The following is a 12406-nucleotide window of genomic DNA, read 5'->3' on the forward strand; positions in this document are numbered from 1 at the left end:
AATATCTCATGATACATCCCATGTATCTTATTATTTCAAAAATAAATCACCAAGAGAATCATAACCCATATGGATACTGTTATAATATAAATTATAAATATTGCTTTACTAAGATAGTTTAATAAGTTTTAAATTGTTTATTTATATTTTTTATGGGATAAAATCATTACTATAGATAAGCAATTAAGTTATTAAATAAGTTCATTCATTTAATGCTGTGATATTTTTGTTGTATTTATGGCTTTAGAATTGCAAGCATAGTACCACAGGTGACCATTGTGAAAAATGTATCGTAGGTTACCATGGAAATGCATCTATTGGTACTCCTTATGACTGTCTTATATGTGCTTGTCCACTGCCAATAGCCTCAAACAAGTAAGACAATGCATAATTTATATGGTCTCTATTATATTATTGTATATTGTTGTAAGGTAAAATAAATAACTCAATACACAAGACATACAAAAAAATAAGAAATAAATTACATTGATAAATAATATATATATTTTATTATTAGTTTTGCAACAGGTTGTGAAGTCAGCCCAGATGGTAATAAAATCAGCTGTGACTGCATACCTGGTTATTTTGGAGCAAGATGTGAGTCTTGCAACGCTGGTTTTTATGGTAGTCCTGAAACACCAGGTATACACTTATTTTCAAAGTTTAAATTATTTATTCAAAATCACTACCGTTGGAGAAGTCCAGGGGGGTATTTTGGTGTTGCCTCACCACCCACTCCATGGCCATATTAATGCAAAAAATGTATTTACTAAATGCCTCAAATATATAAAAAAAAATATATTGTCATATGGTTTTATTTCATATTATTATTCGTTTGATGACTACTACAGATAATGTGTTAAACTCCCAATAGTTATATTTAAATTTAAATTTAAAATAACCTCCCTAAAAAAATCCTAATTACTCACCTGCCTAATACATACTTTTCTTGCTATAATCATCAAAAAAACAATATATTATACCTATAGACGTGATTTACCAAGCGTTATAACCACCATTTTTCATTTGATAATAAATTTAGTTAAATTCTGATTTTAGTATTAGTATATTTAAAATGATTTATAATTTTTATACCATTTAAGAAGTGTCATACAAACTTCTTTTTACAAATGAGAGCCACATTTTTTTTTATTGGAAATGCATTTTTTGAAAATGTTGATGAATTTAAATCGAAATTTAAAAAAGTAGTTTCTGAGTCATTATTTTCCATAAGTATACTTAAAATTTCTAAACATTAGAATAGAACAAAAGAAAAAATATGCTTATAATATTATTTAAATATAAAATATACAGTGGAGTAACCAGGATGGGGGGAGGGGAAATGTACAAATTAAACCAATTTCTTACAGTTTTTGTATATAAATAATGCATTTATTAGGGGCAAAATGTCAATGGGGATGGGGGGTCATAAACCCCCAAAACCCCCCTGGCTACACCACTGAAAATGTATACCAATTTACAAAAATAATAAGCTTATAATTAATAGTCAATAATCTAGACATATTAAACACAATAATAATACTAAGTTTTATTGCATAACAATATGATAGAACTTCTTTTAAAAAAATAAAGTTAGCTTATTTAATGGCATTGTAATTCCTAAAGGGATTCCACTTTTTATTTCAGTTTATTTATTATTCAATGTTCATATAGCAAATTCAACCAATTATGAATTAATTAATATTTACAGGAGAGGTATGTAAGGAATGTCAATGTTCTGGTAATATAAACAAGGAAGATCCAGGAGCATGTGACTCGATTACTGGGAAATGCACACGTTGTTTAAACAGTACGTTCGGTGAATCATGTCAATACTGTAGGCCGGGGTATTTTGGGGACGCCGTGAATTTGAAGGATTGTCAAGCATGCGATTGTGATAAATGTGGAATGGAAAAATGTGATAATTATAATGGTCTATGTGTCTGTCATCAAAATGTAGAAGGTGAAAAATGTGATAGATGTGCTGTAAATCATTATGGTTTCGAAACTTGTAAGGTAATCTTTTAAATTATTAAATATAATTATACAACAAATTTAGTTTGATAACCAAGTATTTAATATGTAGTATTCGTTTGTAATCTATAAGTATGCAATTAAGGACACTCCACATAATTTTAAAGTTGAATAAAAATCACCTATATTTTAAATAAAATCAATTGTAGGTAATAATTAGGTACTGATTATATGGATTAGATTTCCCTATTTAAGGAAATATAAAATTATAATTCTCTATGAAAGTATGAACTATATAGTTCCTGAATCCAATTTTAATAATACATGGGAGGACGGAGAGGCCGACCCGAGTTTGATACCCCAGCCGCGGGCGCCATTTTTCTTCGGGCAAGTCACGGTGTCCGGAGAACAAGTGCCGCCATCCCCCACCCGGGGCATAGCAGAAACCTACAGGTGCCCCATTAGAAATTCTGCCAAAACAACCCACACACGTGTACCAACCTACCCAACCTAAGACCCTAGTTCCCACCCCACACCCAATGGCCTAAGTTGCCGCGGGTTGTCTAATAAAAAAAAAAATAATAATAATACATGGTGGGAAAAAAATCATGTGTTCCAGTTTTTCTGTAAGTTTAGCCCAGAAAAATGGGAATGCATCTGGCATCATTATTATATATTATGTATATGATCATTAAATATTAAAAAAAAAAATAAATACCTAGCTTTAAAATCTGAAACTTACTAATTACTAATTAGTAAATGTATTTTAATATTTTATCATTACAATTTAAGAACATAATAATAACATTTTTTTTTCTCAATTGCATATAGGGTTGTAAGGCATGTGAGTGTGCTTTAGCTAGTGAAAGTTCTCAGTGTGATGAGAATACAGGATTGTGTAGATGTAAGCCTGGTGTTGCTGGTAGAACTTGTGATCGATGTAAACCTGGATATTGGAATTATACTGAAGAAGGATGCATATGTAATAAAACCTATTTTTTTTAACCAAGTTAATTACCTAGTTGAATAACTCATATTATATTATATTTACAGCATGTGGTTGCAATTCAGAATACAGTGTTGGTGTTAGTTGCAATCCTCGAACAGGTCAATGTGAATGTTTACCTGGTGTAATTGGAGATAAATGTGACCATTGTCCTCACCGTTGGGTATTAATACAGCCAGAGCCAAATATGGATCAAATGACAGGAGTTGGTTGTTTTGAATGTGATACTTGTACACATTCGCTTTTAGATGTAACAGATAGTTTATTTACTAAACTATACTATGTTTCCAATGAATTTAAAGTACGAGAAAAAATTTAATAAATTTTTTTTTTTTAATAATTCATGTTAATAATTTAATTTTACGGTTTTTCTAGAATGTGGAAAATGGATATTTCACTGCTCAACGTCTATTGTACTTAAATGATACAGTATCAAAATTGAAACCAAATTTAACTAACCTTATATCAAGTAGTACTGACCAATTCCCACTAAACAAAAACTTGACAGATTTCCAGAAAGAGATAACAAATATAAATAGAAAGGTATTTTTTTTTATTTAATAATACAAATTACAATATTAATTATTTGATACAAAAAATTTTATTGCTTAGTCCAAGTCAGCTTTATCAGATGCATTAGTATTAGCATCAAAAGGTGATCTAACAAATAATATCGCTGTAGAAGTGAGTTTAGCGATGGATGAAGCAGTATCACAATCTTCTAAAGCTGTTTTTGAAGTAACTAATTTAGCGCAAAGCCTTCAAGACGGTGCAGGGCCCCAAATCGATACAGCATTAAATGAAGCACAAATGTTGTTGGAAGATATAAAAAAATCGCTTCCAGACATGACAAATAAATATTATGAGTCAAAAACTTTACTAAATAAATCAATTGATATTCATGAAAAAATGACACTGTTTGCATCACCGTTAGAAACACCTTCTCAATCTTTAAAATCTTTAAAAAATAAAAAAATAAAGTTTTATGATGACATTATAGATATTAAAAACTATACGGGTATTGCTAAGGATAAAGCAATGCAAACTGGTTCAATAAATGATGCAAACCGGTTAGTTGAAAATAATTAGTTTTTTAATGTAACAATAAAAAATGTTTAAATTACAGTACTAATTTATATTGATTTAATTTTAGAGAATCGTTAACAAAAGAAAATGATCGAATAAGTTCATTGACTAAATTAAAAGATGTAGCAAATGATGGTATGGACATTTTAATGAAAACAGTGAAAGAGGCATTAGATGATATAAAAAAAATCTAAGGATGCATTTGCAAACATTGGTGCGGAAAATGAATCATTGAAAGCCACTAAAACTAGAGTAGAATCTGCAATTGAAACAGAACAACGAATACTGGAGGAAGTGAAAAGAGGTTTGGATGCAGCAAAAGAACATTCGGATAGACTCAAGGAGCAGGTATTTTCATTTTACTATGTATAGCAATGTGCAGTGGTGTTTATATATAATTTATTTTTACCTTGGCCAATTCACAGATTGGTACATAGGGGGGTAATAAATTAATAACCATCTATTAGGCATTGATTTAAATATACATTATATATATTTGGACAAATTATATCTAATAAGTATGTTTATGTTAATTTAAATTTTTTATTTAACATTGTATATCAAAGCACATATTTTGTTTATTATATATTTTTTTAGATTTATGTTAGCAAAATAAAATATTAAAATAAAACAATTTCTTGTTTTATTTATATCAATTAAACGTTAAAGGCTATTAATTATTATGATTTTGTATTTCAGAAATGTCAATTTAAATTGTTTTCTTGTTTATTTAATGCATATTTGAAGATTTTTTTAAGATCTGTTAGTAACTAGCCTTTTTATAGTTCTTATCTAAATTTCTCAACAGGTTGGTGGGCATGGAGCATGGTTAAAAATATCTTAAATCGTGTTTTGGAGTAGCTGACGAGAATTATTTTCAGAATTTATTCAAAAATATAGAATATTGATAAACGTAAGGTTCCAGTTAGATAAAATTTAAACTGAACGAGAAATTATAAGGGAAGGGTTATTAGATATCTTTTTTCCTTATACCCCTTATATACACCACTGATGTTGAACTATTAAATCTTAAATGATTTAACATTAAAATATTATCTATTATAAAAATAGGTAGATATAATTGTGTTAATATGTTTATTGCAATGTAAATAATTATTTTATTTTATGCCAAAGGCTGATTTGATGGAGTCTTTAGTCAAAAATTCAACCTCTGCATCTGAAACAGCAATTGCAGCTGCAAACTCATACAAGAATATAGTAGCAGAAATAGAAAAATCGTTAAATGCTGCTGAAAATGCAAGTACTGCAGCAGAAGAAACCATTAATAAGGTATATATCATGTGTTTAATTTTATGACCAAAATAAATTCTAAAATAATTTTTTCTATTTATGTACTTATACATTCAAACAATGATTTCAGTCAAGAGGACTTGACGAAAAAGTTGCTGTAGCCGACCAAAATTCAACAAAATTACTACAGGACGTTAAAATGGCTTTAGAACAATTACAGGGAGGCTTAGAAGAATCATTAAAAGATGCTAAATATAAATCTTCAATAGTTTCAAATTCAAAAAATCAATATGACCAAAGAATAGATGAGATATTTAAGTAAGTAATTTTTACACAATTCAGAGCAGATCCACCAGACGTCCAAACCTGGTACAAATTAATTTCTTGTAATATATTGATTAATTCAAAAATTAAATTTCACAACGCATATTTAAATAACATTTAAATTGCTCATTTTAGGCTTTGATTGTGCATATTTTGTTAATTTTAGCTCTTGCAACTTTTAAGCCCTAAATCCTAATAGTTAATATTAACTATAATTATTTTAGAAATAATTTCAATTTTAAGTTTTTTTAATAGACAGTTAGAACAGATTGTATCTGAAACTCCAAAATCAGAGAATAACATGGAAACTGTTATGGCCAACGATGAGAAGTCTCGGGAACTAATTGAGAGTCTTGATAATGTTGTTAAATCATTACCAAATGATCTTATTGCAGCCCAACAGCTCAATAAAGACACTGATAAAGCTATTAAAGATGTTACACAATCAAATAAGCAATGTAAGAATGTTTTGGTAATAATATAATGGCCTTCAGTATTTAGTTAAAAATGTGTTAATTTTGTAATTTAGTGGATACTGCACTATCACTTTTACCAAATGCTACTGATTCTATTAATCGTCTGAAAAATAAACCAGAAGAACTTCAAAAGGTAATAGAAAAGTTGAAGTCTACCGTAAAATCACTTCAAAATAAAGTTATCACAAGCAGAAATATGGTGAATAGGTAAGTTCTCAACATAAATAACTTTATTAATATTTGCTTACATAAAAATACATTTTTTCAGAATTAAAGTTGGTGTAAATTTATCAAAGAATTCAACTCTCGAGCTTCGAAATCCTGAAAATCTAGCACAACAAAGTATAAGCACTCTTGCATCAATATACATTAAAACAGATCAGCCAAAAGGTCTGATAATGTATCTTGGAAACGAAGTTGGTACTAGTCGAAGAATGAGAAGATTTAAAACTGTAATTATATTATAATATTTAATGAAATATAATTGAAAATAAAAAAAAAATAATAATTTATAGGATGATTTCATGGCATTACAAGTTGATAATGGTTATTTAGTATTATTAATCGATATTGGTTCTGGAACTACAACACTTTCTAGTGATAAAATAGTTTCGGATAACAAATGGTATAAAGTTGTTGTTGAAAGGTAATTTAATGCAACTATTTCTAATTAAATCAAATTGATATAACAATATATATATGCTTGTTTTTTTGTAGAACTGGTAAAACAGTGAAATTGGTTGTACATGACGATGTAGGAAAAGGCTCAAATTCCAATGTAACAACTTATTCTAAAGAAACAATTCTTCCCGGAAATTCTTCTAGTTTAAATTTAGATAAAGATCACTCAAAATTATTTGTAGGAGGTTTACCTGCTACATTCCAAGCCCAAAATGACATAGTAGATCAATCGTTAGAAGGTCGTGTTGAAGATCTAATGCTTGGAAATACATTTGTTGGCCTTTGGAACTTTGTAGATTCTTCAGGTGTAAATAGTGGATCAATTGAAAGGTATTTACAAATTTGTAATATTTTGTAGATAAAAACTCATAAATATTTATTTTATTTTAAGGAATAAATTTATGAACACGTCTAGTTCTGGAATCCGAATGAATGGCGAAGGATATGTTGTTATAGAATCTCTTTCTTACCAATTGAAATCTAAATCATCTATTCTTTTAAGTATAAAAACCACGTCTACTGATGGACTAATATTTTTAGCATTTAAGGACAATACTTTTATGTCTATTGAACTGGAAGGAGGAAATATTGTTTTTCGAGTAAGATTTTTTATTAACTGTATAAAATATGAGTACCTAATAAATTTGTTAAATTAAAACAGCTAAATTTGGGTGGCGATACTACAACATTAATTTCTCCTCTTTCGTATAACGATGATAAATGGCATACAATCGAGGCATCTAGAGATGGTAAAAAATATATACTGAAAATTGATGGAGAAATCATAGGCAGCGGAGTATGCAATGGAATAGGAACAGATCTTCAAGTAGGCATAACAATTTATTATATAGTTACATTTATTGTAATTTATTTACATATTGTAATGTGTATAATAGTTTTATACCACAATTTTTTAACGTGATCGATGTTCGAATAATATAAAGCTATTAAATAAATATTATGATATAATTTATTATTATAATTAAATTGACCTTGTATTTAGATCTACGTGTTATAACTTGTAAAGTATTATTAAACATTTTTTTAATTAAATATTTAAAAACAATTATGAATAACTAATTTAAATTTAATACAATTTTAAATATTATTTATGTAGGTTTCTGAACATTTGTACATCGGTGGTTATCCAAAAGATCATGGAATTAAAGAAGTATCAATGTTAAAATATGACGGATGTTTAGACAATGTACAAATTACTTCAGTGCAAGTAAATCTCAACAAGAATGTTGATGCCCAGGGTATTATTTCTGGATGTTCAGAAAAGGTAAAATGAAAATATTATAATAATTTAAAACTTATTTTATAACATTGAGTTGGATTTTCAGATTACCAGCCTTGTATCATTTAAGGCAGGCAGTAGAGGCTATGTCAGATCGCCAAAATTAGTCGCATTAGATAATTTAATTGAATTAATATTAAGATTTAAAACTACTCAATCAAATGGTTTACTAGTATATGGTAAAGATGGGTCTGTTTTTTCATTGCGTATAAAATCTGGAATCTTAGTATTTGAAAGTGGAGGAATTCGTGTTTCTTCCACACAGTCTACACGATACGATGATGACCAATGGCACGATGTATTTGTTGCGCACACAAATCAAGAGCTTTTGCTACGTGTTGATGATTTTGATAATTTCCAGTATGTATCATTATTTTTAAGATATTCTAAGATTTAAACTGTTAAAACTGAACTGTTTAGATCTGAAAATCCTCCGTCACCAGTGCGGTTCTTATACTCTGACTTTTTCTTTGGTGGTGTACCACCGGAAGTTGATGCAGAAACTTCAATGTCCGACTCATTTGTTGGTTGTATTAGTGATGTTACATTCAATGGGAAAATAATTAATTTTGCTCAGCTTACTGATGCACCTAGAGCTATAATAGGAAGATGTACAGAAACATCACAATCTGGATTTAGTGTACCACAGTTCAATAACACAAGTAACTTTAAATAATTAAATTAAAACATAAAAATGTTAATTTTTAATTGTAATAATTGTGTTATAGTGAAACCAAAAAAACCTCCACTAAGGGATGAAGCAGATATGAGTATCCTGTCACCTTTTCTACAAACTACTCTCTCTCCTACACTTGTCCCAGATGAAATAACCTATTCCCCAGTAGGATTATGTGCACTATCACTAAATCCACAATTAGATACTGATTTAAATAAGGATAGTGGATTTAGATTTGGTATGTTAACTCATTGAAAAATCATTTTAATTAATTTTATTTGTTAAAATATTGAATTAAATGCTTCATAAATATTATTGTTTTCAGGAAATCAGGTGGGAAGCCGGTTTGAATATGATTCAATAATCGTAAAAACTAAAAATAACAGAAACGATATTTCAGTAGAAGTAAAAACTTTTAGCACAGATGGAATAATATTTTTTGCCCACCAATCCGACGAAACTGACTTCATGGCTGTTTATTTGATTGAAGGAAAAGTAATATAACCATATTATATTACAAATAGTGTCAACAAATTGTATTGATCAATAATATTTATATATTTTAGGTCAACTATCAATTGAGCTGTAACTCTCAACCAGCTACGATCAAAGCTCAATGGCCAATTAATGATGGAGAGTGGCATTCTATTAACTGGACTAGGTCTAATACAAATGCTGAGTTATCTGTAGATGGTACACCAGTTGGATTCAGCAGTATGTCAGAATGTAAAAACACAAATTCTCCATTCTATTTTGGAGGCACTAATCCAATAGCTTATCAAAAAGTTATTGAATTTATAGTAAGAACAAAGTACTTAATTAAAACTAAAACTAAATATTGTAATAATTATTTATTCTATGATAAATTTCTTAACCTAAAATAACAAATAATGTTAAAAATATTGATTTGAAATATTTCAAACATAACTTGGATACAATTACTTTCAGGGAATGAATGTAACATTTGAAGGTTGTTTACGCAATTTTAAAGTAAACTCTAAAGATTTAGGAGCTCCTAGTCATAAATATGGTGTAACCAAATGTTCAGACAAAGTTGAAGAAGGAGCATTTTTCTATGGAAACGGCGGTTACCTCAGATTATGTAAATTAATAATGTTAATTTGTTCCTTACAAATTTTGTTTGACATTTAACAAACATTTTATTTCAGTGGAAAAATTTGTTATTGGTTCAGAAATTGAGATTTTAATGGATATAAAACCAAGAAGTGTTGATGGAATTTTGTTGTCAGTTCAAACAGTAAAGAAAAACTTTTTAATTTTGGAAATGAAAAATGGAACAATATCATTTTCTGTGGATACTGGTAAAGGTCCAATTTCTGCTTCCTTTACACCAACATCTCCTTACTACTTATGTGATGGCTTATGGCATAGAATTAAAGGTTAGTTTAGAATAAAATTTAAATACTTAATAATCATCAAGTATTTCAAGTATTTAACTTATACATATATATCATATTATTATATTCATTGAAATATTAATGGATATATAAATGTCCTTATTGCATGTAGGATTTTGATTTAATTTTTGACATCAGTTAAAATTTCCTATATAACATTTTGTAGTTAGTTAATAAGTTGTTATTATTATTGTTATTTATTTGTTTTTTTTTTTACATTTTTTTTACAGCTTTGAAGCTAAAAAATGTTGTACAGTTAGGTGTAGATAATATGTTTGCAACACCAGACCAGTACGGTAAAGGAGGAACATCCAGCATTAAATCAAGCAAATCATTGTACCTTGGTGGTAATCCGATATACAACAATCGTCAATCTAATGGATACTTAGGATGTATACGGAATGTTGAGATAGTTCACAATAATTTACATGAAAAAAATATATTTAAGAAGTTTCCAACCCAGTTGGTGCATGGCGATGTGGCATTAAGTGTTTGTCCAACAATTTAAAGTTACTATTCCAATATCCTGTATAGATAAAAGCAAATATTATTCATAAATTATTTTTAAATTTAAAATATTTTATATTTTTGTAAATAATATTTTTACTTTATGATAATTAATAATAATAACTTGGTCATTTTTATATTGCATAAATATATAAACATAACCGATTAAAATAAAAAAGGTAATTGTACAAAATAAGAGTAGATATATCTACTTTTAAAGCCAGTAAGACTTAACTCCATAAAATAAATAGTATAACAATTAATAAAAAAATATATAATAACATATTATATTACTTACAATATATTATATAGTACAAACGTGTAATCATCTGTATTTCAATTTTAAAAGAATCAAGTATATTACAAATATAATATATTTAATTACACACAAAAAGTATTTTTCTTATTTTATGTATTATATACTCAAGCTAAGATTTATAGTTATGTATTTTATTATTTTAATACTGTTATTAGTTATTATGACATGGTTATAATTTATAACCAGTTGTGTTTTTCAACAAGTGGTCTTTGGTGCACAGTGCACCTCGAAAACTGACCAAACAGTACGAACGCCAAACATGCATGTTAGGTACAGCACATGAGTACCTACATGACTATAATTATTATATTGTTATGTATCTAGAAGGTCCTATTAGGGTTTAGGGACTTAATAAATAAACTCATGCCCATAGGTGCATTATAATATATCCACAATCCACTTATGGGTGGGCACAGCCCCAATGGCGTATTTAGTGAGGGACTCCAGGAAGAAATTACCTCGGCATGACATTGAGGCTATAAAGAGGTGCTCGTGCTTGAGGTTATAAGTAGTAAGTTCCTAATATCAATGATCAGTGGCGTAATCACGGAGGGGATTTGGGTGTCGTATCCCCCCCCCCCCATGACTTTTTTTTAAACTCGCGAACCATGTTTATGTAATTATGTGCCTACTTATTTAATTATATAAATATTATTATTTATAGGTAATACTGTACCTACATATTATATAGTATATATTTTATAGAAACAACAAATAAAAACCCAAATCCCCTATGGTAACTAAGATAATATTACTTGGTAATAAACACTAATCACTATTGCAATATTACACAAATATATTGAAATAATGCATTTTTGCTCGATTTTTGGGAATTTTTTTCGGGGACCTATAGGTTTATTTCAACGAGTTAACAATGGTGCAATCACAATATGTTGACCGGACATAATTCCAAGGTTATAACATTTTGAAGTTCGGGATTTTGCGTATTCTATGCACACGCAGATTATTTCAAGAATCTATGTGAAAAATGCAGTTAATCTCCAAAGCGATTTTTAGAAAAATGTATTATGATATTATAATATAAACATCTGTGCGACTGTGTAGGTATACAATATTATAATATATTTATCGACAATAATTTTAAAAAAAAATTACTAAATAAAAAATTTCTCATGGCTACTAATAACTCAAAAATGGTTTAAATATTTCGAAAATTGTAACATGTACCGATGTAAAATTATCATATTAACATCCGGCGAATATTTAAAATATATACGATCATTAGTTTTTGAGTTACACTAAAATAAAATCGATTTTGTTAAAAATTGGTTTTGCGTTAAAATGTCTATTTTTTTGAATTTTCTTTTTTTATGTTGCACGACGCTTTTGAAAAATACTTTTCAATTTATAACTCTTGAAGGCACCAC

At 28.3% G+C, this 12406-nt stretch overlaps 1 protein-coding gene across 1 annotated transcript in view; it reads left to right on the forward strand.

Moving 5' to 3' along the window:
• Positions 1–11083, forward strand: part of LOC132938071 (laminin subunit alpha) — a 29019-nt gene extending 17936 nt beyond the window's left edge. Inside the window, 27 exon segments of the mRNA XM_061004737.1 lie at positions 248–375; positions 518–642; positions 1712–2016; positions 2806–2956; positions 3028–3281; positions 3356–3523; positions 3593–4050; positions 4134–4248; positions 4250–4414; positions 5201–5356; positions 5448–5635; positions 5897–6099; positions 6171–6324; positions 6386–6569; positions 6633–6763; positions 6835–7128; positions 7190–7397; positions 7460–7624; positions 7916–8083; positions 8145–8458; positions 8519–8760; positions 8827–9012; positions 9100–9269; positions 9341–9574; positions 9723–9876; positions 9944–10174; positions 10423–11083. Of these exon segments, the coding sequence (XP_060860720.1) occupies positions 248–375; positions 518–642; positions 1712–2016; positions 2806–2956; positions 3028–3281; positions 3356–3523; positions 3593–4050; positions 4134–4248; positions 4250–4414; positions 5201–5356; positions 5448–5635; positions 5897–6099; positions 6171–6324; positions 6386–6569; positions 6633–6763; positions 6835–7128; positions 7190–7397; positions 7460–7624; positions 7916–8083; positions 8145–8458; positions 8519–8760; positions 8827–9012; positions 9100–9269; positions 9341–9574; positions 9723–9876; positions 9944–10174; positions 10423–10700 (5529 nt within the window). The 3' untranslated portion in view covers positions 10701–11083.
• Positions 11084–12406: the final 1323 nt, after the last annotated feature.

Source organism: Metopolophium dirhodum, chromosome 2 (genome assembly GCF_019925205.1).
Source record: "Metopolophium dirhodum isolate CAU chromosome 2, ASM1992520v1, whole genome shotgun sequence".
Classification (NCBI taxonomy): Eukaryota; Metazoa; Arthropoda; class Insecta; order Hemiptera; family Aphididae; genus Metopolophium; species Metopolophium dirhodum.